At 40.3% G+C, this 26,064-nt stretch overlaps 1 protein-coding gene across 1 annotated transcript; it reads right to left on the reverse strand.

The window, feature by feature from the left end:
- Positions 1-3,542: 3,542 nt before the first annotated feature.
- Positions 3,543-25,859, reverse strand: Psma3 (proteasome 20S subunit alpha 3). The gene is made up of 11 exons (XM_075947518.1): positions 25,656-25,859; positions 21,930-22,012; positions 16,188-16,311; positions 13,779-13,880; positions 13,625-13,698; positions 11,373-11,445; positions 10,255-10,320; positions 8,237-8,283; positions 4,652-4,719; positions 4,333-4,397; positions 3,543-3,702 (listed from the first exon to the last, which is right to left on the reverse strand). The coding sequence occupies exons 1-11, from the start codon at positions 25,674-25,676 to the stop codon at positions 3,658-3,660; spliced, it is 768 nt and encodes a 255-aa protein (XP_075803633.1). The 5' UTR covers positions 25,677-25,859; the 3' UTR covers positions 3,543-3,657.
- Between the last annotated feature and the right edge of the window lie 205 nt (positions 25,860-26,064).

The following is a 26,064-nucleotide window of genomic DNA, read 5'->3' on the forward strand; positions in this document are numbered from 1 at the left end:
ATTTAGAGAGCCACCTGCCTCTGCCTCCTCTGAGTACTGGGATTAAAGGCATGCACCACCACCAACCAGCTGCACTACACACTTTTAACTCAAGAAGCAAAGGTAAGCAAGGAAGCATAGTGAGACCTCCCCCCAAAGATACAATATCTAGTGTATCTTTGGATAAAATATAAAGCAAGGTTTACTAATTTAAAAAACAAATTATCCACTGTACCTAGGACTCTAATAAAATGGATCCCAGGTGGACCACAGCTACCTAGCTGATTTGAAAGAACAACAGTTCTTTCAATTTCGTTTCCTTAGTTCCCATATAATGAAGCTTTTAAGTCTAGCTTATTGTGGTATGGTAAAATACAGCAAAACCTTTATGAACTTCCCAGATTCATCCTTTGCTAAATATAATTAAGATATAGGATATTTCCAACACTAGGTAAAGGTGACTTTGGTTAATTTTGTCATTCCATCTCAAGAATCACTGATTTGTGATTCTAGTTTCGCTTTCTATGAAATCACATTAGGATGCTACAATATGAATCATGCGGTTTGAGAGTCTGCACAGCATGCATGTGCAGGTCAGAGGACAACTGCCAGGAATCTCTCTTCCACCAAGGGCTCCAGGATCAAAACCGGACTGTCGGGTTTGCAGGGCAAACTTTTTACTATCTGCTGGCCCTCCCTGCATTCAGTTTGTAGGAACACTGAGTTATACATTCAGTGTTACACTGTAAGAAACTCCCAAGTTATTCCTTTAACATTCCTGTTAACCTTGTGCTATTGCCAATGCTTTGGTATGCTCAGTTGTATAGAGTATTTCTTTTCAAATAAGTGTTACCACATTAACTGAGTTCCTTAACAAGAAACTGTAAAGTGCTGGAATTAAAGTTCCTTAACAAGAAACTGTAAAGTGCTGGAATTAAGTGTGTGGTACCATCCCTTGCCCGATTTAAACAAACAACCCATGTTATGGGAACAGAACAGGTGCTCCACCTGCCTAGTTACAAACACTTAAATGCATTTAATTCATGTCAAAAGTGTAAAGTAAAGCCGGGTGGTGGTAGTGTTGCCTTTAATCTCAGCACTCGGGAGGCAGAGGCAGGTGGGTCTCTGAATTTGAGGCCAGCCTGGTCTACAGTGAGTTCCAGGACAGGCTCCAAAGCTACACAGAGAAACCCTGCGGCAAAAAGGAAAAGAAAACTTTTTTTTTGTTTGTTTCAGGTACCAGTATCAAAGTGATTTCTGGTCATAAGGTATTTACTCATTCTGAAAATAAATGCTATGTATCATGTCAAATTACAGTGTGCCACTCTCCCCACATAAGGTTGGTTATTCCTCAGTATCCCTACATTAAACCTAGACTTTGTGTATTGTATTGGAAAAATCATGATTTGCTTTCACAACAGCTATAGTTAAGATACATGTGCTGATCTTAAAATTGATCTGATATAGTATTTATATTGAGTAATAATTAACTACTAAAAGTTCTTTTAGAACCACTTAACTGGTTATTAGGTATACTTAGTGAATTTAAGAAGTTATATCAACAGCAGCAAAACTCTTGTACCATTAGTGCTTAAAATACTTAAGAATGCACAGAACTAGACATATATTTTATATACTGTCTTAGATGTAGTCAGTTTCTCTGTCTGAAAGATCGAAAGCCAACCAAAACTTGTCAAGTTGGGCTAAACATATAGATTGTAAAGTAGTAGCACTTAGAAGTCATGATGATGAAATACTCTGTCATACCAATGAAATACTTTTAAAATTGTTTTGAGTTGATTGCATAGTAAAGATGTTCAGGTAAAAAAAGTGTTCCAATCCTACTGCACGTATTGGCTTTGTGGGAGCCTAGGCAGTTTGGATGCTCACCCTACGAGACCTGGATGGAGGTGGGTGGTCCTTGGACTTCCCACAGGGCAGGGAACCCTGATAGCTCTATGGGCTGACAAGGGAGGGGAACTTGATTGGGGGAGGGGGAGGGAAATGGGAGGTGGTGGCGGGGAAGAGACAGAAATCTTTAATAAATAAACGGGAAAAAAAACATTAAAAAAAAAAGTGTTCCGTTCTACTGGGAACTCACCAAGGCCAGCTGGCCTGGGTATGGAAAAGCCTGGGATAAAACCGGACTCTCTGAACATAGCGGACAATGAGGACTACTGAGAACTCAAGAACAATGGCAATGGGTTGCTGATCCTACTGCACGCACTGGCTTTGTGGGAGCCTAGGCAGTTTGGATGCTCAACTTGCTAGACCTGGATGGAGGTGGGGGTTCCTTGGACTTCCCACAGGACAGGGAACCCTGATTGCTTTTCGGGCTGGGGGGGGACTTAATTGGGGGAGGGGGAGGGAAATGGGAGGCGGTGGCGGGGAAGAGACAGAAATCTTTAATAAATAAATAAAATTAAAAAAAAGTGTTCCAAGTCCAGCAATAACACATATCTCAACTCAGTAAACAGAAGTTTCTTTGGAAAGCCCAGGAGTTGTACCGGTTAGCATAAACCGGTATCTTTGGCCTGAATTTTTTCTACTCCACTTAAGTTATGATGTCAGCATACTGACAAATACTGGTATGTGATATACAATGCACTGCTAGGAATCAGTCCCAGTGCTAATGTATGCGAGGTCTAACCAGATCCTATTAAAACATTATAGAGAGATTGCATCCTGGGTGAAGCAATTATTAGGATGACTGAATAGAATGTGCTAATCCAAGCCCAGAGGTGGTGGCGCATGCCTTTAATCCCAGCACTCAGGAGGCAGAGACAGGTGGATCTCTGTGAGTTCGAGGCCAGCCTGGTCTAGAAGAGCTAGTTCCAAGACAGCTAGAACTACACAGAGAAACCCTGTCTCGAGGAACAGGAAAAAAAAAAGTATTAATCCAAATCCAAAGGTTCACTCTTCATCACCATAAAGGAAAAAGCAAAAAATGTTTACCCTAATTACAAACTTATAAACGTACTTTTCATCTACTGGATTTATACAAAACCACAGTAAAATATATCATTCTAGTTAAAGAGGGCTAAAGAGATGGCTCAGTGGTTAAGAGGACTAAGACTTGATTCAGTTCACAGCCATCCATTACTTCGGTGCCAGGAAATCAAAAGCCCTTCTGACCTCAAGGGGCACCAGGTACACACATGGTACAATAGATACACATATGCAAAAACACAAAATGAAACTTTAAGACAGGGTTTCTCAGTGTACCCTTGGCTGTCCTGTAACTTGCTTTGTAGACCCACCTCTCTGCCTCCCAAGTCTGGGATTAAAACTGTACCACCATGCCCAGATAGCAGTAACAGTTAATACACACATGCACATATACACACACACACACAAATGTATTTTTATATGTAGTGCCCGCATGTATGTCTGTGTGATGGTATTATAAGCCCCGGAGACAAGTGTGAGTGAGCTGTCACGTGGGTGCTGGGAATTGAGTGTTTTTAACCTCTGAGTGATCTGTCCAGCCCCACCATTAAGAATTTTTAACCAAACAAGAATCCACATTTTAATATTAAGCAAAATATCCTCAATTACTCGACAATGTTTATAAGACAAAATTTAATGAAAATTGGTCAATGAGTATATATGATTTATGGTACTAGTCATATCAAACTGCCACAGAAATGTAAAAGAGAAGAGATGGTGAAGAAAATGCTACATATTGTCGTCATCTGATTCATCTTCTTCCTTCAAAGACTCCTGTTAAATGAAAAAAGTGTGTTTTAAGTTTTTCATCTTGCTACATCCTATGGAACCTGCATTTTAAATGCAGGTAACTACAAACTCTTATTTATACCCCCAAAATACTACCTTAGCCGGGTGGTGGTGGTGGTGCACACCTTTAATCCCAGCATTTGAGAGGCAAAGGCAGGTGGATCTCAGTAATTTTGAAGCCAGCCTGCTCCACAAATGAGTTCCAGAACATCAGGACTGTAATACAGAAAAACCCTGTCTTGAAAAACAAAAAATAGTAACAAAACAAAAACTACCTTAAAGATAACCCAGTGGTAAGTCTATTGTCCTTAAATGATTGAATATAAAGGCATTAAATGTCCTGGGGCGGGGGTGGACTTAGAATTTTCTTTTTGTTTCTCTGTGTAGCCCTGGCTGACTTGGACTTGCAGGCCAGGCTGGCCTTGAACTCAGAGATCCACCTGCCTCTGCCTCTGCGTCTGAGTGGTAGGAACACCACCATAACTGGCAATATTGGAATTTTTAAGCAGAGAATTGTTTTTTTAACTAGGATAACTCTATACCCTCTAGAGGTAACCTAAACACCTGTTATACTTAGTTCACAGGTCAACTAAGTTAGCGTATGCTGTTGCTTACCTTGGCATACTTTTCTGCTTCCTCCCTTATATCTTTTGGAACAATTTCATGTCTTCCTTTCGTCACTGTAAAGTAAACCATAAATTAAAAATGAGGACTGTGATTTGTAATGCCATTTACTCCCCCTAACGTACACGTAGGTAGGATTCATGCTTTGTTGTTTCCTCCCCCAATATTCAATGTTCCCAAGTTGAGCTGACTTGAAAATAACAGTAACGCTGCAATCTTGACAGCGGATGCTTCAGTGAGAACTATTTCATTAACTTGTCTTAAAGTGCAGATGAATTGTACAACACATGAATGTCCAGATGTAACTTACATTCACCAACCCAGCTGAGCTCCAGTTCAAAAGCTTTGTCCTTCACCTCATCGTGTACTATATAAATTCTACAAGAGAAAAGAAGAAATCAACAACACAAGTTCTATGAGCAGTGAGTACTAGGAGGGCATTTCATGCTTGCTGCTATTTATAAAATGATCCACTTTACAGTCTAGTTTGAACATTAGAAAGGAGAAATTAGGAGCTGGCAAGACAGCTTGGTGGTAAAGAGCACTTGGGTTTGGTTCTCAGCACCATCGTGTTGCTGGCTTACAACCATCTATAACTCTCCTGATGGTATTCAACACCCTCTTATACACAGAAAATAAGATTTTTCTTAAAATGGCAAATACCTAGAAGTAATTGTATACCTCTGTTAATCAAGTTCAGTTTATTTTGATAGTGTTTTAAAGCTTCAAATAAAAAAAGACATCTCAGAAAGAAAACAGACTCAAGTTGGAAAGGCCATCATGAACTAGGTACTTTTTCGAGATACCCATTTTTTTTCTATTAAACAAATTCAAAATCTGACCAATAATTTAAACCCCCTGTCTAAATAGCTTAAATTACACTAAAACTAGTTCTTATGATAGAAACACAAAAAATAAAGCACATAACTAGTTACATTAATAGTATAATCAATTGAGTATCAGCTGACAGCAATGTCTCATGCTTATAGTCCCAGGAAGCTACAGCAGGAAGATCCTGAATTAAGCTGCTTCCCCACCACCCACACACAAAAAAATAAAAAGTATCCAAAACAAAGCCTTCCTTGTCCTTACACTTGTGGAGGCTCTGGAAAAGCCTTGCTATATATTATATAATACTCAAGAGAGTACCTTCATACTGAGAGGGAAGGAGTACCTACCAACCACACAAAAGTATGAAAAGTATGAAAGGTGCCAAAGGGCTGACTTCCAACAGGAACTCAAAGACTGCTTCAGTGAAAAAAACTGGATTCTATCATATTCACAATATTTCAAGGAAATGACTCTCACTTCCTAATGTAATCTAGCTCTTAACAAAAAGAATGACTTGCAATCAACACTTGCAAGAAAGATGTATGTACTAAAGGGTATATATATTTTGTGACTCACTGTGACACTACAGCTTCCTTGGCAAGATTTTTTTTTTAATCTTTTAAATTTTATTTTGGGGAGGAGGTTACAAGGGCAGAGGACAGATACAAAGGAATGGGGAGATGAGTGGGATCAGGATGCATGATATAAAACCCATAAAATATCAATAAAAAGTTAAAACAGAATAACTGCTTGATTCACAATATAAGGTGAATGGGGAGAGATGAGTCTTGGCAAGAACAGACATAGCAGGAAACATAATTCCATTGTGAGAGTATAAGCACCATCTTTTTTTATTATCATAGAACCCATATTTTTCCTTTTTTCTATTATAAAATACAAAACCTAAAAAAATACTATTGAATTAAGAATCAACACAGTAAACTTCTTCATAGAGTTTACCCGAAAAGGTATCTACAAGATATTATAATAGAAGTGACTGCATTCTTTGATCTAAAATTAATTTTTGGGGGGAAGAGGTTTTTGAGACAAGGTATGTAGCCCTGTGTACCCCTGGCTATGCTGGAACTCACTCCATAGACCAGGCTGGCCTCAAACTAAGAGATGGCCTGCCTCTGCCTCCTGAGTAGGTGTGTACCACCACACCCTGCAAATTAATTATCTTTTTGAATTATCACAGCCCAGTGTTCTGATTTTATTGCTTAGTATTTCAAAATTTGTTACACTGGACTCACTCCATACCGTAATAGAAGTCCTGTTTCCTTCAATTGTTTATAACAAGAGCTAGTTCCAGGACAGGCTCCAAAGCCACAGAAAAACCTTGTCTCAAAAAACCCAACCCCCCGCCAAAAAAAAAAGAGCTTCTTAAATCACACACAGAGATGACTATAAATCTACAAAAGAAAGTTAGTGAAGCTAAGTATGTGGCTCAATGTCAGAACACATTCAGTATGTGTGAGGCCCATGTTCAAGTCCAGCAACATATATACCCACAGTGTTTAAACACTGTTTTATAAAAAACATTTGGTAGATTTATTTATGTATATGAATGTTTTGCCTCTGTGTGTGTGTGTGTGCGCGCGCGAGCGCGCGCATGCTTTGTTAACCGTGAATTTCAGAGATGGCCAATCCTAGACCCTTCTAACTAGACTTATATATATGGTCACCAAGTTCTCTTAACTGCTGAGCCATTTTTCTAGTTCCTGTTAAGTATTCAAAAGTAGAAATTTTTAAATGTCTACTATGTCCTCTTCCTATCTTTGAATCCTACTACAAATACACAAGTTTAATTTGTCACAAGCTGTTTTTCTCCATCCAATTTATTACTTTAAAAAATATATCAAAACAGCCGGGCAGTGGTGGCGCACGCCTTTAATCCTAGCACTCGGGAGGCAGAGACAGGCGGATCTCTGTGAGTTCGAGGCCAGCCTGGTCTACAAGAGCTAGTTCCAGGACAGGAACCAAAAGCTATGAAGAAACCCTGTCTCGAAAAATCAAAAAAAAAAAAAAAATATATATATATATCAAAACAATTAATTAAAACACCTTTACTAGAAATATGAACTGCAGGGGCTGGAGAGATGATCAGGTGGTTAAGAGCACTGGCTGCTCTTCAGAGGACCATTTCATACTTTTTCAACTTTGAACTTAAACAAGCCCCACCCTGATTCCAGAAACACACCTGCTAGAATAAATCAAGGCCTTGAGACTCTGTCCTTAGCCCAGCTTTCAGAGCCAGCAAGCAGACAGTACATGGCCAACAATCTAAATGCCTCCCACCCCCAACCTGTAAAAAGTGCCCAGGGTGGCAGGTTCTTCCTCCCAGAGACACATAGGCTGGGGACATATTAAAGGTACGGGAATTAGAATTGGGTCTGTGGACTGCAGCACCCTCAACACTCCTGAGTACCCCCAGAAGCCCAGAGGAGGGAGCTAGCTGGAAGATGCAACCTCAACAAAAACAAATTAAACAATGAATAGCTCGGGCAGAACAGGGAGGTGTTACATCTCCAGGGTGGTTCCCTCATGGGAGACACTGGCACACCTAAGTTGTGTGCCTGCAGTGGCCCAGCTGTTGCACTGCTTGTGCACAGATATGCCCACAGACACCATGAGACTGGAGGGTTGGAGGTGAGCACCTCCAAGATGGAACAGCAGGGGCTCTGGCTTGTTACAAGCTTTATTTCTCTACCCATTCATTCCTTAAACATGTAACTATCCAGGCACAAAGGCATGTGCCTTTAATACCAGCAGAGGTAGAGCAGGTGGAGTCTCTTTTGATTTCTAGGGCACCCATGGTTATGTTGTGAAACTTGTTTCTACATAAAATAAAGATGTAACTTGGATGTACTCGGGCTAGGGGTTTATCTGTGGTATAGCACATGCTTAGCATATATAAAGCTCCATTATCAATTCCCAGTATATACACTAGGTATAAAAAGAACATTTTCAAACATAACAGCCTCTTAAGAATTAATGTATGCAGAGATTAGGTCAAGTAAGGTTTTTTTTGTGGGTGGCAGATAAAAAGTTTCAAACAACTTACATTTTTGCAACTTCTTTAACTACATCGCGGCAAGTCATTTCTTTCATCTACAAGAAATGCATATGAACACACAAAGTTAAATAATGTAATTTAAAAGAGGGGGGCCGGAGAGATGGCTCAGAAGTTAAGAGCACTGGCTGCTCTTCAGAGATCCTGAGTTCCATTCCCAGCACCACAGGGCTCACAGCCATCTATAGTGGGATCTGATGCCCTCTGCTGGCATAAAGTTGTACATGCAGATGCAGAACTCCACACATAATAGATAAATAAATCTTTAAAACTTAAAAAATAAGTGAAAACACAAAAGCTTATGTCCTAATCAGGGCTACATAGTGACAGTTAACTTAACCAAAATAAAAAAAAGTTGTTTAATTAGAAATTATTCATTGTTTGTTCAAAATCTGGTTGGGTATGCAGCTGAGGAGTCTGAATACTGTAGACATTAGAAGAACTTGTCAGTGTGACAGCATGCAGCTGTGATGGCAGCACTGGGGAGGCTGAGGGGCAAGGGTATAGAGTTGAACTATAGTTACAGGTTTTAAAAAGTGTTTAAGTAAATCAACTTTCATTTTTCAGATACTAAGGAAATGAAAAATTATAATACTCATAGTGGTTGAAGATGTAGGAGATTTAATTATGTTATTTTTAAAGAGAGTCGCTAATATTTAGTTTGTTTTCTATTTAGGACCAACATCCATGTCAGGCAGCTAACCACCATTGTGTGTTAATTCCAGCTCCAGGGGAGGTTATACTTTCCGGCCCCTGTAGGCAACTGTATTCACAAATATTCCTATGCATATAATTAAAAGTCAAAATTTTGAAACTTCACAAAACAAAAGCAGACAATAGCCAGGATATTTTGGAAAAGCAAGTTTTAAAGAAAATACTCTACACTAATAACATCTGGTTAATGGTTCGCAAAGGAAGGGTAGATTTGCTCTGAGGTAAGATGTCAGCGTGGCCCAGGCTGGCCTGTTTGCAGCACTCCTCTCTACAAGCCTCCGAATCTCAGGGCTACAGCTGCACCGCTATGCCACATGTAAAGGCCTAGTTTCAACTTTCATCTTTCTTTAGGTGCAAAATAGGGAAAAGCACTTGAGCAGAAATAAGATTTTTTTTAAGATTTATTGATTTATTATGTATACAGTGTTCTGTCTGCATGTTTGCCTGCAAGCCAGCTCTCATTAAGGATGGTGGTGAACCACCTTGTGAGTGTTGGGAAATGAATTCAGAACCTCTGAGAGAGCAGCCAGTTCTTTTAATCACAATCGCTGAGCCATCTTTCCAATCCCAATGTTTTATTTTTATCTTTTGTTTTTTTGTTTTTGTTTTTCAAGACAGGGTTTCTCTGTGTAGCCCTGGCTGTCCTGGAACTCAGTCTGTAGACCAGGCTGACCTCCTCAAACAGAGATTCACTTGCCTCTGCCTCCTGAGTGCTGCACCACCACTGCTTGACTTGACACTAAGATTTTTAAGATAAAAGTTGTGTCCAAAGACAAGGCGTAAGAAGAAAAACAAAACATCTTCTTTTATTAAAAAGTTGACGTAAAAATGGACTTCAAGAATTTTTGTAGCAGTATGTAAAATTGTTTAGGGAGCTGGAAAGATGGTTCAAAGGTTAAGAGCACTTGATGCTTTTGAGGAGGAACCCAGGTTCGTTCCAAACATCTACATGGTGGCTTACAACCATCACTAACTCCAGTTCCAGGGAACCTGAAGCCTTCTTCAGGTCTCCTTAGATACTAGACACACATGCAGTACAGACATGCGCACAGGCAAACCCTCTTACACAAAAAGTAAATCTCTAAAAAGTTTTCTAATTTTTTTCTACCTGAGTCTTAACGGAAGCAGTCAAAATCATGCAAGGATACATGATATAAGTCATAGATAATACATTACCAGGTTTCTTATTTAACCTGTTCACTTCACAATGTCTAAACATCAGACCCCATGATATTGTTAGACTAAAAGGTTTGTAAATCTCATTATAGAGCAACTCAGCATTCAATATACTTTACCTGAAGCTTCTCTATTTCTGTCTTTGCAGCTTGTCTGGCTTTGCCAATGGCACAGCCCCAATAGCCCTATATAAAAGGAGGGAAAAAACAAAGTCAGTTAGTATACATTATTTGATATCATTAATAGTTACTATTTGTCTTTTATTTGCTGGTTGTGATAGTGCACACCTTTAATTTCAGCACTTGAGTCACAGAGGCAGATACATCTCTGTGATTTGGAGACCAGCCAAAACTATATGGTAAGGCCCTTGTCTCAAAAAGGAACAAGTTAAAGAAATAGCTGAATATATTTACATGAATGTCAAGGAACTTGAAATATAAACCTAATTCTAGAAGGATCTAGGTTGGGGCTGGAGAGGTGACTCAGTGTTTTAGAGCACTTGCTGCTCTTGCAGAGGACCCAAGTTCAATTTCCAGCACCCACATGATTGTTTACAAACATCCCTAACTCCAGTGCCAGGGGGATTCAATGCCCTCTTCTGACCTTTGCAGGTACCAAGCACACAAAAATAAAACAAATAAATCTAATTTAAAAAGTTAGGTTGGTCCCCACCCCTGTGCTAGATTTCCAATCCAAAGCCTTGCAAACGCCAGGCAACTACTCTACCACTGAGCAGTACATCTGGCCCTATATTCAGTGTTAAGACATAGCACAATGATGAAACAATCACATATATACTCAAAATACTGTTTACTAGGTAGTTCTGTAAAGAACAGCCTGAAAACCAGCAATAAGTTTTCTCTACTACATAGCAATGTGGTCATTAATATAAAAAAACTACTTTCCTTAAATGAGTTTTAGGTATTTATTCTAAAAATACTGTGAATTGAAGCCAAGATCTTACATGAAAGGCAAGCATTCAACTATTATGCTACACGCAGGTGTTTCTTTTACTTTTGCCTTTTGGAAGCTGTCAAGATCTTTTTGGATAGTTCAGGCTGGCCTTCATCTTGTAATTATCCTGCCTCACCTCCCCAAGTAGCTGGGACTACTGGCTTCCATCACTATGTCCAGCTTTAACTAAGTTTAATACATTTTATATAACACAAATGAGATAAATGATAATGAAATGTCACTTAACTACAATAGAATTTTAAATACTTAAAAGATTACTCACATATGAAACCCCCGATGGATCAATCATATAGAGTTGTGGACCGTCATTCACACTGTAAGACCCTAACATGAAACTGCATAAAAACAAACAGTTTACAACATGGTTTTCAATCACTGAATGCAAGGCCACTATAATGAAACTGTAAAAACTGTTAGATTTTCTCTGATAAACTGTTAAGAAACAGATAACTTATAGTTTGTCTTTGATAAGACAGCTTTAATTAAAAACAAGTATTAAAAGTACAGTATTCAACATCCATGTGACTTATTTAGCCACCTTTCTTACGTAGTTTTTTATTCTGCAATGTCAATGTAGCAAAAGGACTAAGAACAGGAAATGAGAAAGTATCTAAAGGGCCCAATGAGCAAAATCGCTGCACACTAAAAGGCTACGGGAACAATTTGTAGTAAAAGGCACCTTTTATTTATCCCCCAGTATTCCTCTGGTCATTTTTCTGCAATGGTCAGAAATAGCTCAGTATTTTTCTATGCTCAACAAATGAAAATTAGGTTGGTAAATGATCATGAATTACCAATTTTCTGAAACTGTTTTTCCTTTGGAGAAATCAGCCTCATGTTAGTTAGCCTATCACGTCACATGTAACATCCTAAGAGCCAACCATCCCAATCTGTGCCCAGCTTTTCCTCACCCAAACTGACGCAATTCCTCTTTCAGAATATAAATCTGATCATCATTTAAAAACCCTTTGACAGGTCATCTCCTTTATTTTGGAGTTGCTGCACACTCTGCACATCCGTAGTGTTACTTCCACACACCTTTTTACCACCTCTGCACTTCCCTAAATACCACGTTTCCCACCAGCACATAAGATGGGCTTCAGCCATTCCCCCAATATTTCATACACGTTCTCGTCACCTCTCTGGTAACAGATCACTCCTTAACTGCTGCCCCACTATATTCAGTACCAATATCCAGATCCTGCCATTTCATCTCTAGTGCTGTTTCATCAGTGCGACATATGTATCCCACACTAATGACTGACTCATGGTATATGCTCAAGAAACCACTATTCCTAGAAAGGAGCTGATGAACATGGAACTCAGTTATAGTGAAAGGCATTCTATAAAGACAAAAGAGGTTTCATAAGTAATTTAAATGAAACCCATAACAAATGCTATACTTGGGTCTAACATTGCTAATGAATAAAACTCAGGTTTTCAATAGATCTGTCACTGAAATATGGGTGACAAGCAACTTAAAGGCAGGATTACATACATCACACACACACACACTTGACTGTGATAAAGCATAGCCAACTAGGTTTTGTTTTCTTTACTTATATCTCAGGTTGGTCTTTACAATGTAGCTAACAATAACATCTGACCTTCCCCTCTTGCCTCCAATCTGTACCAAGATTACAGACTTCACTACCATGACTATCTTAGGAGTTGTTAGAAAATAGACATAAGACTTTACTTGTGATACACAAGCACTCTTGAGTTACATGTCAAACCAATAAATTAAATGTCTTCACTTCAAATATAGTCATAACAGTTCTCCCTAGAATCCTTAATACAATGTTAACACCTATTCTATTTCTTGCTACAACTGAAATCCCTTTTTCTACAGCGAACACTTCATCTTAACAAAAACTGTAGCTATCCTAAATTACGAAATGTAATTTTGTACAGAATCATTGCTGACTGCTTAAAAGACATACCACCTCCATTAAGAACCATTTTATTTAAGTGTTTAAACAGTTATACTTCATGTCAAGATAGTACTAAGTATCAGGGACTTAACTGCAGAGAATATATTATAATTAGATTAAAATCATAATTACAAGTTTTCTCATCACTTTAGGACTATGATTCCTTTCACTATTCTAACACTTTTTAGGATTTTTTGGAGACAGGTTCTCTAGATAGCAAGCTTTGACTACTATGTAACCTTAAATGACACTGACCTTGAGGCAATCCTCTTGCCTCAGCCTAAAGCCTACAATCACATCCAGCTTATAAATAAATTTTAATAGTTGCCTACCACTCCTGGTGAGAATTTATGTTTCAGAGTGTCTAAGAGGCTAATCTGGGGCACTGGGGAGGTGTCTAAGGCTTTGTTGCATAAGCATGATGCCCTGAGTTTGGATCCCCAGCATCTACAGAAAAGAACATGGTGGTGCATGTCTGTAACCCAAGCACACTGGTGGAACAGATATTAATAAAAAGCTAATTCGTGGGGAAAAAAAACTACTGTATAAATACGATCAAAGGTCTCACAAAATTTCATACCTGCAGCCAAAAGGTCTAACAGCACTGTAGAGTGTATAAGCGTGTACGTACATGGCCACTCTGTCTGCAAGATGCTGTAATTATGGGGGGAAAAGATCTTATTAATATATTTTCATTAGTATTCAAAAGGTTCCTCAACATATTATCAACTTACTTTGAGAGGAATGTTATAGCCAAAGTTAGATCTAAAGTTGGATGCCTCTTCTCTTGCTATGTCTGCTAAGGAACGAGCATCTGCCAGCAGACCTGCGACTGCCTGGGGGATAAAGTACCAATTTAATAGACATTTCAGTAGCAAACCAAAGGCAAATCATTTATTATAAATACCAATTAGATACTACCTTTCCTTGAAAGTCTTTAAAAGGCATCTGATGCTTTAGTGTAAGACTATAGCTAAATCACGGCTCAACTGCCAATATTCAGAAGTGACATTTCTATCAGAGTTCACTTCCCAATTACTACCTTACTGTAAGGAATAAAAACAAAACACTGGGGCTGGAGAGATGGCTCAGTGGTTAAGAGCATTCACTGGCTGTTCTTCCAGAGGACCCAGGTTTAATTCCTAGCACCCATGTGGCAGCTCACAACTGTCTGTAACTCCAGATCTGATACCTTCAAACCAAGGCACCTAAGTTAACAATAAATAATGTTTAAAAAAACAGAAAAGAAAAACACATTGATCTTGGTCAAGGTTGATTTTTAGCTTAAAGCTGTACATTCAAAAAGTTACTAAAACCTCCATGGGCTAATAACCAAATTTTTGCAGCCAACTGGCTAACAAACTGCAAGGAGAAACTAAAACACAACATACTATTATCTAGATACAAATGAATCTCTAATTTAAGGCCGGCCTAGTCTACAGATCAAGTTCCAAGTTGGCCAAGACTACACAAACAAACCCTGACTTAAAAACCAAATGAAGAAATAAATACCCAAAACCAAACAAATAAACAAGAAACACACTACAGTTCCTGCCAATGCACTAAGACATGCTAAGGTACTGAAGTAAATACCTAAGCATCAGTGCAGAAAATTTAAAGTTTGAAGAAAAGATTCACACCAGAGTATCTTATTCAAATAAGCTTGCTCAAACAAAACAAAACAAAAGCCTCTTTTTACACTGGTGAAAATTTTTTGTGAGGTCTAAGAATTGTCTTGCCACTTTGGAGATGACAATTTCAGAAAGAAGAAATTAAGCCTTAACCTTCTCTACCTCTTTTAGTACCTAGCAGTTTACTAATTTCTGGGTAGCTTAAGCCGGCCTTGAACTTGGGATCCTCCTGCCTCAACCTCTTTAGTAACTGGAATTACAGGTCTGACTACCAGGCCAAATCAAATTTCTAAGGATGAAGAATGCCATCAGTTTAATGTCTGTGTATAACAAATAGGACAAACTAAAAATTTTAGGATAACAGTTTTCCAGCAGTAAAGGGCCTACTCAGAGGACTGCAGAACCACCCTCTACCAGCTTTCTTCTAATCGACAGGTTTCGTCAGAACATCACAAACACTAGCAATAATGAATCTGTCCAGGAGAAAAAACCGTGGAAAACTCCTTAAGAATAAAGAAAAGGCTTAAGCCTACTCCCTACTATCAACTCTTTTTCAGGTGTAGTATGACCTCCCTTTTAGAAGCAAAGCTGCTACTGAATGTTACTATGTAGCAGGCTCTGAAATAACAATAAAACTCAAGTTTGAATCCTATTCTTTCTTGAGTAGCTGAGGATCTGTCAGCTCATCTGTAAGGGTGGGATGGTCAGGATGAAATAATATGAATTATGTGATGAGCCCATATCGCAACACTTAGCACAGGTTGTTTCTTCCCATTCAGGTAGCAAAATTAAGATGAGTTCGTTAAGCAGGACAGTAGTGGAGCACGTCTTTAATCCCAGCACCCAGGAGGTAGAGACAGGTGGATCTCTGTGAGTTCAAGGCTCCAAAGCTACAGAGAAACCCTGTCTTAAAAAAAAAAAAAAAAGACTAGCTCTTTATGATTATATTTATGAAAGTTCTTATGGAATGAAGCCAGATATCTACATATGACTTCAGTACATATCTGTAGTGTATTTATGGCTTGGCTTACTTTCAGACAGTTTAGCTATCAAGCTGCATAAACTTGGAGATGTCCAAGGAGCTATTGGTTCCTTTCACTTTACATCATTTCCTAGTCCTAGACCTTCCTATAAAGTATTCTCATAACATTTAGTGATGATCCCCATGATGGATACAAAAAGTTTAACATTCTTCTCCAATATTTATACACCTGGTCTATGTTTAACATAAAATGGTGATCTCACTTCTGTATACTCCAAATCATTCGCTCATCCTTAAGGCAACTTGAGTTTTCTTATCACCAGTAAGGTTATGAAATTGTTTTTTGTTTTTTTAGACATTGAATGATCAAAGCCCAATAATAAAATTCACTGTTGTGGCTGCTCAATCATATATATTACTGTTTTGATATTAAAGAAATGAATAAATACTTAAAAACAGACTGTAATGTATTTTGGTTCTATCAAAAGAAACCAGAAAACCAGGATGAACATTTTAAAGTGTGATCTTACCATTCCAACATGTCGATCAACATTAAAAAGTCGTTTATTGGAGCCTTCTTCATAAAGTTTAGAAAGGACTAATTTTTCTACCCCGAACACAACACCATCTTTACATCTGATCCCAATAGCTGTACTGAAAAAAGAAATTTTTTCTTAGCTGAATAGAAGAAACTGAACTTATATATAAAATAAATAAATAAGAACAAAATCAAAGGGTTGGACACAGTTCAGATGACAGAGCAACGGCCTAGCATATGAAAGCCCTAGGTTCAATCCCCAGCGTCATATTTCAAACAAACAAAAGGTGTATGCATACTGGTAATCCCAGTACTTGGGAAGTAGAGGCAAGAGGATCAAAAGATCAAGGTTGTAATGTTTTTATTTATAGTAAGTTCATATATATATATATATATGAGTACCTAGAGAGTTAGAGGCCAACCTAGACTACATGAGACTTTGTCTCTAAGTTGGGGATGACACCTTAATTGGTAGAGAGTTTACCTAGCAGGAATGAAACCTTGGTTCAATCCCCAGCCAAGCGCAATGGTGGACACCTACACACCCAAGCACAGTAGACAGAGGGTCAGAAGTTCAAGTCATTCTCTTGAACAGTGAGTTGAAGGACAGCCTAAGAGACAAGGGACCCTATCCTAACAATACACAAATAAAATGCAATGTATAAAACACAGGCAATACTTTTAAACGTATTTTTTGTTTACTTTAACAGCAGTTTATTAAATTCATTTATTTTCTGTGTGTGTGCATGTGTGTGCTCTCAGGTCAGAAACCAAGGGAGTACTTCTTTAATTCCACCACTGTCGCTCTCAGGGATAAAATTCAGGGCTGGTGGCAGGGGCCTTTATTCACAGATAGAGTCATTTCATTGGCCCACTTTAAAAGATTTAATAACTAGCACCAGGCAGTGGTGGCATTCACCTTTAATCCCAGCACTTGGGAGGCAAAGGCAGGTGGATCTTTATGAGTTCAAGGCCAGTCTGGTCTACAGAATGAATTCCAGGACAACCTTGACTGTTACACAGAGAAACCTATCTCGAAAAAGGGGGGAAAAAAACAAAACCCATCAAAAACTAGACACCATGGGCTGGAGAGATGGCTCAGAGGTTAAGAGCACTGGCTGCTCTTCCAGAGGTCCTGAGTTCAATTCCCAGCAACCACATGGTGGCTCACGACCATTTGTACTGAGATCTGGCGCCCTCATCTGGCGTGCAGGCATACATAGAGGCAGAATGTTGTATACATAATAAATAAATCTTTAAAAAAAAAAATCTAGACACCAGGTATGGTGGAACCATGTCTCAAACAACAAGAAAAAGACAGTCCTTTGGCTGGCCTAGAACTCACAATAACCTTCTCTGTCTCTCAGCTGCTGGAATTAAAGGCCCAGTGAGAAAGAAAGAAAGAGGGGGGGGGGTGCATAACATACACAAAAGATACTCTACATGGAAACTAAAAACAATGAATAATCTGTTTTTCTTTTCATCTGTTTCTTCCAATTTCTCTGCAGTAAGTATATACTGCTTCTAGTAAACATGTAAACTAATAAAATGTATGTCCTGTTACAACTTGAATCTTCTTTTTGGTATTTTGAGAAAAGGTTTCTTTATGTAGTCCTGGCTGTCCTGGAAGTCACTACATGTAGATCAGGATGGCCTCGAACTCATGAAGATTCACCTGCCTCTGCCTCCCCGTGCTGGGATTAAAGGTGTGCACCAACCCTGCCTGGCAAAACTCAAATCGTAATCTCAAGTAAAATATGGATGAACTGTATGATATTTCAAGATTAAAATGTTACTTGGGACTGGAGAGATGGCTCAGAGGTTAAGAGCACTCACTGGCTGCTCTTCCAGAGTTCCTGAGTTCAATTCTCAGCAACCACATGGTGACTCACAACCATCTGTAATGAGATTTGGTGTCCTCTTCTGTCATGCAGGCAGAACACTATACATAATAAATCTCTTATAAAAATCATTACTAATCTCGCCATACTAGGCTTTTGTGTTTGCACTTCATGTGTAGACCAGGCTGACCTTGAATTTACAGCGATGCCTGCCTCACAAGTGCTGGGATTAAAGGTTTGTGCCACTTCAAAAAAAAAAATCGTTACTGTTTTATTTCCCTCTATTTACTGGTGGGGAGGAGTACAAGAAATTCAACCAGGCTTTGCATATGCTAGGCAGGCGCTTCACCACTCTGCTACATCCCTGGTCCAGTTTTTCACTTCATTCACACTGTTATTAATGCAAATATGTAACTGTATTATTAATTTTACAAACTTACAATTTTGTATTTGAGTGCTAGGATCTACACTCTGCCTCACACACACTAAGCATGTACCACTAAGGCTAATCCAGCCCTGGAGGACTGTCCTGCTTGTCTCTGTTCTGTGTGTGATGCTGAGAATCAAATCCAAGGTCTTGTGCATGCTAGACAACCACGTTAACAGCAAGATACACACTGGGCCCTTTCTAAGTTTTGTTTTTTTTTTTTTTTGGGGGGCGGTTGTTTTCAAGACAAGTTTTCTCTATGTACAGCCCTGGTTGTCCTGGAACTCCCTGTGTAGAACAGACTAGCCTGGAACTCAAAGATCCACCTGCCTCTGCTTCCTGAGTGCTTGGACTAAAGTTGTGCACCACTACCCCCCTGATCTCCTGAGTATTTTTCAACTTCAGCTGGTTGAACCTGAATGTGCGGAACTCACGTGTAAAATTTGCTAACTGTATTTACAACTATAATCCATTTTAACAAATATTAAATAGGAACTAGGTCAGTAGTTTATCATTAGGTATTTGTTGTTAAAAATCAGTAAGTTCTCCTATCAATTAGTACTTTTTTTCCTTGTGTGGTGCCGAGGGTGGAATCCAAGACCCACACATGCTAGGTAGTACTCTTCATTTTCAACGAGTAGGCCCCAGATACTGGCTAATTTATTCAAGAACTTTGAAAAACAGTATTATTAGCCCTATTTTACAAATAAAAAAGCTTAGGCAATACACACACGCACACATCCATAATCACCAAATAATGTATTAATGGTCAAACTCATGTTTGGGCTTCTGCCAGTTCCAGTCTGCCTAAGTGTCTAACTAGGAACAGTCACTCAAAGTGGGTTTTTTTTTTTTTTTTGGTTTGTTGAGACAGGGTTTCTCTGTGTAGCCTTGGAGCCTGTCCTGGAACTAACTCTGTAGAATAGGCTGGCCTCGAACTCATAAATTCACTTGACTCTGCCTCCCAAGTGCTGGGATTAAAGATATGTGCCACCATCACCCGGTAAGAAGACAATTTTAAAACCTAGGCAACATAGCAAATCCTATGTCAGTTTTGGCTATATATTGCATATGTACAGTAAAATAAAGGTATAAAAATTCATGGGGCTGTTGAGACGACTGAGTGGATAAGCATGATGACCAAGTAAAGCTTTTCTGGCAGGGCGGTGGTGGCACACGCCTTTAATCCCAGCACTCAGGAGGCAGAGACAGGCAGATCTCTGTTTGAGGCCAGTCCAAAAAAACTTCTCTCACAAAAAGAAAAAAAAAAGAAGAAGGAAAAAAAGGAAAGAAAAAAGAAAACCAAATCCAAAAGCAGTTTTTTGGTTGGGTATGGGGATGCACTTCTCTAAAAACACTCGGGAGAGGCAAGTGAATATCTTTGTAAGTCTGAGGCCTAACAATTTAGTCTTTATAAGACTTTTACAGCTAGGCTCTGTAAGGAGACTAGAAAGAGAGTAAAAGTATCATCTTGTCTTTTCATATAACCATCTAAGAGCATACTATCTTTATTATTTTTTTAAATTATGCTTATGCGTGGGGGGGGGGGGGGGAAGACACACATGTGCATGCACACATACAGGAGCCTGTGCAGACCAGAGGTGTCAGATCCCAATGAGCTGGAGTTATAGGTGCTGGGAACCAAACTCAGGTCCTCTGCAAGAACAGCACAGTCTTAACTGCTGAGCCATCTCTCCAGCCCCCTAAGACTATACTTCATAAACCAGTTATAATCACAGCATATGTATTTCTAGTGTAGTTGTTTTAGGCACCTACTTGTATGCTTCTAATTAGTTATTTTGGTATTTCCTAAACTTAACAGGTACTCATAGTAGAAAAGTACTTTCCTATTATACACCCCAACACAAGAAAAACTAAATCATCCTTCGATACAGAATACAATCTTAAAACTATTAGCTTTAATGTTTCCTACTTGTTTAAACACCACACCTGTTTATGGGGTGCTGGAGGTCAAATCTGGGGCTTCATGCATACTGCACAGCACTTACCAACTGAACTATACACTCAAGCTTCTTTTTCCTAAACATTTCTCTTTTTTTTAAAAAAAAAATATTTATTTATTATGTATACAATATTCTGTTTGCGTGTATGTCTCCAGGCCAGAAGAGGGCACCAGACCTCATTACAGATGGTTGTGAGCCACCATGTGGTTGCTGGGAATTGAACTCAGAACCTTTGGAAGAACAGGCGATGCTCTTAACCACTGAGCCATCTCTCCAGCCCCCATTTCTCTTTTTTTTAAGATTTTATTTATTTATTATGTATACAACATTCTGCCTCCATGTGTGCCAGCATGCCAGAAGAGGGCACCAGATCTCATTACAGATGGCTGTGAGCCACCATGTGGTTGCTGGGAATTGAACTCAAGACCTCTGGAAGAGCAGCCAGTGCTCTTAACCACTGAGCTATCTCTCCAGCCCCTCCTAAACATTTCTTTAAAAGATTTTGATTTACAATGTATGTGCACATTTGTTAGTATCTGTGCACTAAAAAAACAAACAAAAGATCTCAGCTGGGCATTGGTGGTGGACACCTTTAATCTCAGCACTCAGGAGGCAGAGGCAGCTGGATCTCTGTGAGTTTGAGGCCAGTCTGGTCTACAAGAGCTAGTTCCAGGACTCCAAAGCTACAGAGAAGCCCTATCTCAGGGGGGAAAAATAAAAACCTTGCCAGGCATGACAGCATACACCTTAAAACCCAGTAGTTGGAAGGCAGAGGCAGATGAAACTCCTTATGTTTCCCTGACCTACAGAGTTCCAGACAAGTCAGCACTACACAGTGAGACTGATTTTTAAAAATATAGGGGCTGGAGAGCTGGTTCTGCAGTTAGAACATGGCTTCTCTTCCAGAAAACCAAGTTTCAATTCCCAGTACTCACATGGCGGCTCACAACTGCCTATAACTCCAGTTATAGGGGATTCCAAGTCCCTCAACACAGACATACATGCAGATATACATGTACATGGAATAAAAAAAGTTTAAAAAAAATTCAAAAACTAAAATGAAAAAGCTAACAAGATGGCTCAGTGGATAAAAATGTACCACACAAACCACCTGTTTGAACCCTGGAACCCAAGTAAAGGTAGAGGATCTATTACAAGAAAGAACTCTGGAGAGGACTGATAAATTGAGATTATGACAGACATGGTGGCGCATGCCTTTCATCTCTAGCACTCGGGAGGTGGAGGCAGTCAGATCTCTGTGAGTTTGAGGCCAACCTGGTCTACCAGTGAATTCCAGGACAGCTAGGGCTGTTACACAGAGAAACCCTGTTCCTAAAAACAAAAATAAATAAATTAAAATAAAATAAACAAAAGTAGAGATTACTTCAGAGTATGATATCTGTCCATGCTAAAGCAATATACAAAGTCTAATTACCAAAACATACAAGATAAAAGATAATTCCTGGCTAAAACACTGACTTCAGTAAGGCGATGCTTCTTACCTACTGTTTTCCACAGCCTTCATAGCATACTCAACTTGAAAGACTCTTCCATCGGGAGAGAACGTAGAAGCTGACAGGTCATACTAACAACAAAGAGAGCAACAGTAAGTGTACAGGACATATCCTTGCCAACAAAGTCATACAACTTTTCTTTCTAAATAGCCCAAACACCAGGACTGTGTCATATCCTGTTTTGAAAAGAAAGACGTATGTTCAGCTGTTGCTCAGGGAAACTACTAACCTTAGATTTCTCCTACTGAAAAGGATGGGTCCAAGGAACAAGAGAGATGGCTGAGCTGTTAGGTGCACCTGTTACTGTTGCAGAGGACATGGGTTGGGATCCAAAGCCCTCTTCTAACCTCCATTGGGCATGTACACATATATACATGCAAACAAAACACTCATACCCATAAAATACCTTTAAAAAAAGCTTAAATAATGGATGCAGATTTTAAGAAGGTCAGAACTTTCTCACACAAGATTCTTTATTAAGTATTACTGCTGGATGTGGTGGCTCATGCCTTTAATCACAGCACTCAGGAGACAGAAGCAGTACAGTCAGGGCTCTTAGAGACCCTGTCTCAAAAAAAAAACAAAAGCAAAAAAAGTAGAAACAACATTGAAGTCAGATTATTTACAATGTACCTGAGCCAGGAGCCAAGGAAAGACCCTGGTTAAAAAAATCATTTAGCATTCATCAACATTTAATGAGCATCTACTGCATTTAGTCACGACATGGGAATATATGACCATAACCCATAAAGTCCTTTTACATTCAAATCAGAGGAATCACAATCTAGATGGATCAATGCATTATAAGTTTGACCAAAGTCAAAAAGAAAGATGAAAATAAAATGGAAGGGACATTAGGAATTACCACAAACTGCCTCTTCAAAGAAAGCCTTGCTAGGACAGTCAGACCTCTACGATGGCGTGCGAAATTCACGCCTTAAGGGAGGGATGAGCCTAGTCCAAGCCAAGGACTAGGTGTCTTGTAAGTGGGGGAGGAACAAGCAATGGTAAGAAGATACAAAACACACTGGAGAGCCAAGCAGTTAGGCGAGGCAGTGTACATTTTACTCTTGATGCAAGGAGGTGCTGACCTGAGGAGGTGGAATGACCTATTCAATAACAAATGTTGTTTGTTTTACATTCATCTGTAGTATACGTGCCATGGTGCACATCAAGAGGTCAGGGGACAACATCCCAGAGTCAGTTTTCTCTTCCTACCATGTGGAACCTGAGAATTGATTTTTTTTTTTGTGGTTTTTCGAGACAGGGTTTCTCTGTGGTTTTGGAGCCTGTCCTGGAACTAGCTCTTGTAGACCAGGCTGGTCTCGAACTCACAGAGATCCGCCTGCCTCTGCCTCCCGAGTGCTGGGATTAAAGGCGTGCGCCACCACCGGCCGGTGGAACCTGAGAATTGAACACAGCATTTTAGGAATTGAACTCAGGTGTCAAATACCTTTACCAATGATGCATTTCACAGGCCAAAATTCTAAGCATTTCTCTCCCTGGCTGGAGAGACACTCAGCAGTTAAGAACACCTGCTGCTCTCCCAAAGGACTTGGGTTCAATTCTCAGCACCCACACACTGGCTCACAACCGTCTGTAGCTTCAGTTCCACAGGACCTGACACCCTCTTCTGGTGTCAGACAGACAACAGGCACACATGTGGTGCAACACACATACACATAAAACTAAATTCAAAAGAAATCACTCTGGTTTGGTGTTGAAACAAATTTAGAGGCAAGGCAACAAAGTGTAGTATGGAGCTCAGATATTCCAAACAATAGTGGCTTTAACTACACCAGAAAGGAGGAAACCTTTTGAGGACGCAAACATAAAAACAAAAATATTTGTGGAGCTCTGGATGGAACTCATATAGCATGCACTAAGTCTGGGTTCAATCCCTAGGCGTGTAAATACACAGATGGGAACACACACACACATACACACGGGGAACTTAACAATAATGTTCAGTGTAAAATAAAAAAGCAATTAAAGACAAATGCCAAATTTTGTTTTTCATATGATCCTGAGAATTGGACCAGTCTCTGAGCTGAAGACTACAGGAGACTAACTGTCCAACTAGAGAATTCACAATTCTACCTTAAAAACCATTTCCTGCTTCATGTCTAAATGAGGATGGACGATGAGCGCCTGAGACTGACACAGGAGGATGCCTAGCTCTAGGTTGGCCCAGGCTTCATAGTGCGGTTCTGTCTCAAACCCCTCCCACAAAAATTTTTAATTTAATTTTATTTTTAGTTTTAATTTTTTTGGTTTTTTGAGACGGGGTTTCTCTGTGGCTTTGGAGCCTGTCCTGGAACTAGCTCTGTAGACCAGGCTGGTCTCACAGAGATCTGCCTGCCTCTGCCTCCTGAGTGCTGGGATTAAAGGCGTGCGCCACCATCGCCCGGCATATGGTTAGGATTTGGAACTCAGTGGCTTGCTTCTTGAAGCCCTGGGTTGGCCTTCCAGCAATAGGGATTTTAAAAAATAAAATAAAATGGAGAGAAATGATCAACAAATATGGTATTTACAACCCTTGGAAGACGTGACGCCAGGAAACAAGCCTTCAACGGTGAAACTTCCTAAGGCTCAGGGTTATAAGTTTCATACTAAAATACTCCCATTGTTATATCGGTTGACTACTGATGGAAAAATAACACGACTGCAAAGCGAATCTGCTGTGAGATATATTACTGAGCACTAATTCCAAAAAAAGTAATGCATGACCAGTTACCTCCTAACAATGAAATCATTCCAAACACCAGTAAGTGATTTAATTCTGAGCATCAAAATCTGTGGGTTTTTTTTCTTTGTTTTTGTTTGTTTGTTTTGAGACTGGGTCTCTTGACATTGTCCTGCTGTCCGGGAACTCATTATGTAGACCAGGCTGACCCAACACTCAGAGATCCTCCTGACTCTGCCTCCCAAGCGCTGGGATTAAAGCTGTGCACCACACCAGGCGAGCTTCAAAATCTTGGAGGAAACAAGGATAACCAAGAAATCTTTTATTCATGACCTCTATAATCAATAGATATTCATTAAGTAATTTATATATGGAGCCAAAGTTAAGATGCCTTGCACACGGGGTGTATTTAGCCCCAATAAATTAAGAAGCCCAACCTGCAAATCCTCAATGCCTTTTACAAAAATCTGAGGCACTGATGTCCCTAGATAACCCTATAATACTTTGTTCTAAAAAAGCAGAACAGAGGAGAAAGGCGAAGAACTCATGAGCTCGAGCCTTCTTCGAGGTTGTCACGACAGGTTTCCAGGGACTGTCTGTGCTAGGACGGGAAGCTAGCGGAGGCCCGTGAGTCAGCAGCACCGCGGCACCGGCACGGGCGAGCCCCACGGCGCGCTCGAGGCTCCACCCGGGACATTGCCTGCAGCAGGGGCTCGCAGGGGAGCTCTGGAGGGTCGACCCCGGGCCCGAACGCTCGCACTAGGGCCCTAGGGCCGACCGCTCGAGTGTGCACTTTCGGTTTCCTCCAGCAGCGGAAGAAAGTGACTCAGCAACCCCCGTGGAGGCTGCGCGGAGGCAGCCACACCGGGCCCGAAACACCGCACAGGAGCCGGGGTTACCGAGACGAAGGGCCGGGGACGCGACAAAACCGCGGGTCCCCAGGACTCGGGAAGCGCCCGGGATGCAGCGAGCCGCCGCCCCGCACTCCCTTCAACGCCGGCCCGGGAAGGCGGCGCCGAGAGACTCACCCCGGTACCAATGGAGCTCATGGTGCCGACCCCGCAGGCCGCGCAGCGATCCCAAGCCTGGAGTGCGGCTCCGACGGGGCTCCCTGCGCAGGCCAGTAACAGGCTCGCCCATTGGCTGCGCTCTCCACCAATGGCCTTTTCGCTTTGAGGCTCGTCCCGAGCGCTTCGTAGAGGATTGTAGGTAAAGAAGGCGAGCAGGAGGCGTGCGCGTGCGCAGAAGCCAGAGAGCCGGTTCCTTGGAGAAGCTGGTAATACTGTAACTGGAATTGTTACTGGAAGCGTAAAGGTCAGAGCCTGGTCGCTAAGAGTCCCAAGGCTTACGCACCTGTCCTCAGGAGCACAGTTACACAGACAAAAGTACTTCAAAGCCGGAGTAGAAGATATATTCAAATGTGACTTTAGAAAGAGG

Source organism: Microtus pennsylvanicus, chromosome 14 (genome assembly GCF_037038515.1).
Source record: "Microtus pennsylvanicus isolate mMicPen1 chromosome 14, mMicPen1.hap1, whole genome shotgun sequence".
Taxonomy (NCBI): domain Eukaryota; kingdom Metazoa; phylum Chordata; class Mammalia; order Rodentia; family Cricetidae; genus Microtus; species Microtus pennsylvanicus.

What these genes read in the sequence shown, in the direction of transcription:
- Psma3 (XM_075947518.1), bottom strand. Translation starts at nt 25,676, where the DNA reads ATGAGCTCCATTGGTACCGGG. An exon ending in TTGATCGACATGTTGGAATG is followed by an intron (nt 13,881 to 16,187) that starts GTAAGATCACAC and finishes TTTATCCCCCAG; the next exon opens with GCAGTCGCAGGTCTGCTGGC. An exon ending in GTTAGACCTTTTGGCTGCAG is followed by an intron (nt 11,446 to 13,624) that starts GTATGAAATTTT and finishes GTTTTTATGCAG; the next exon opens with TTTCATGTTAGGGTCTTACA.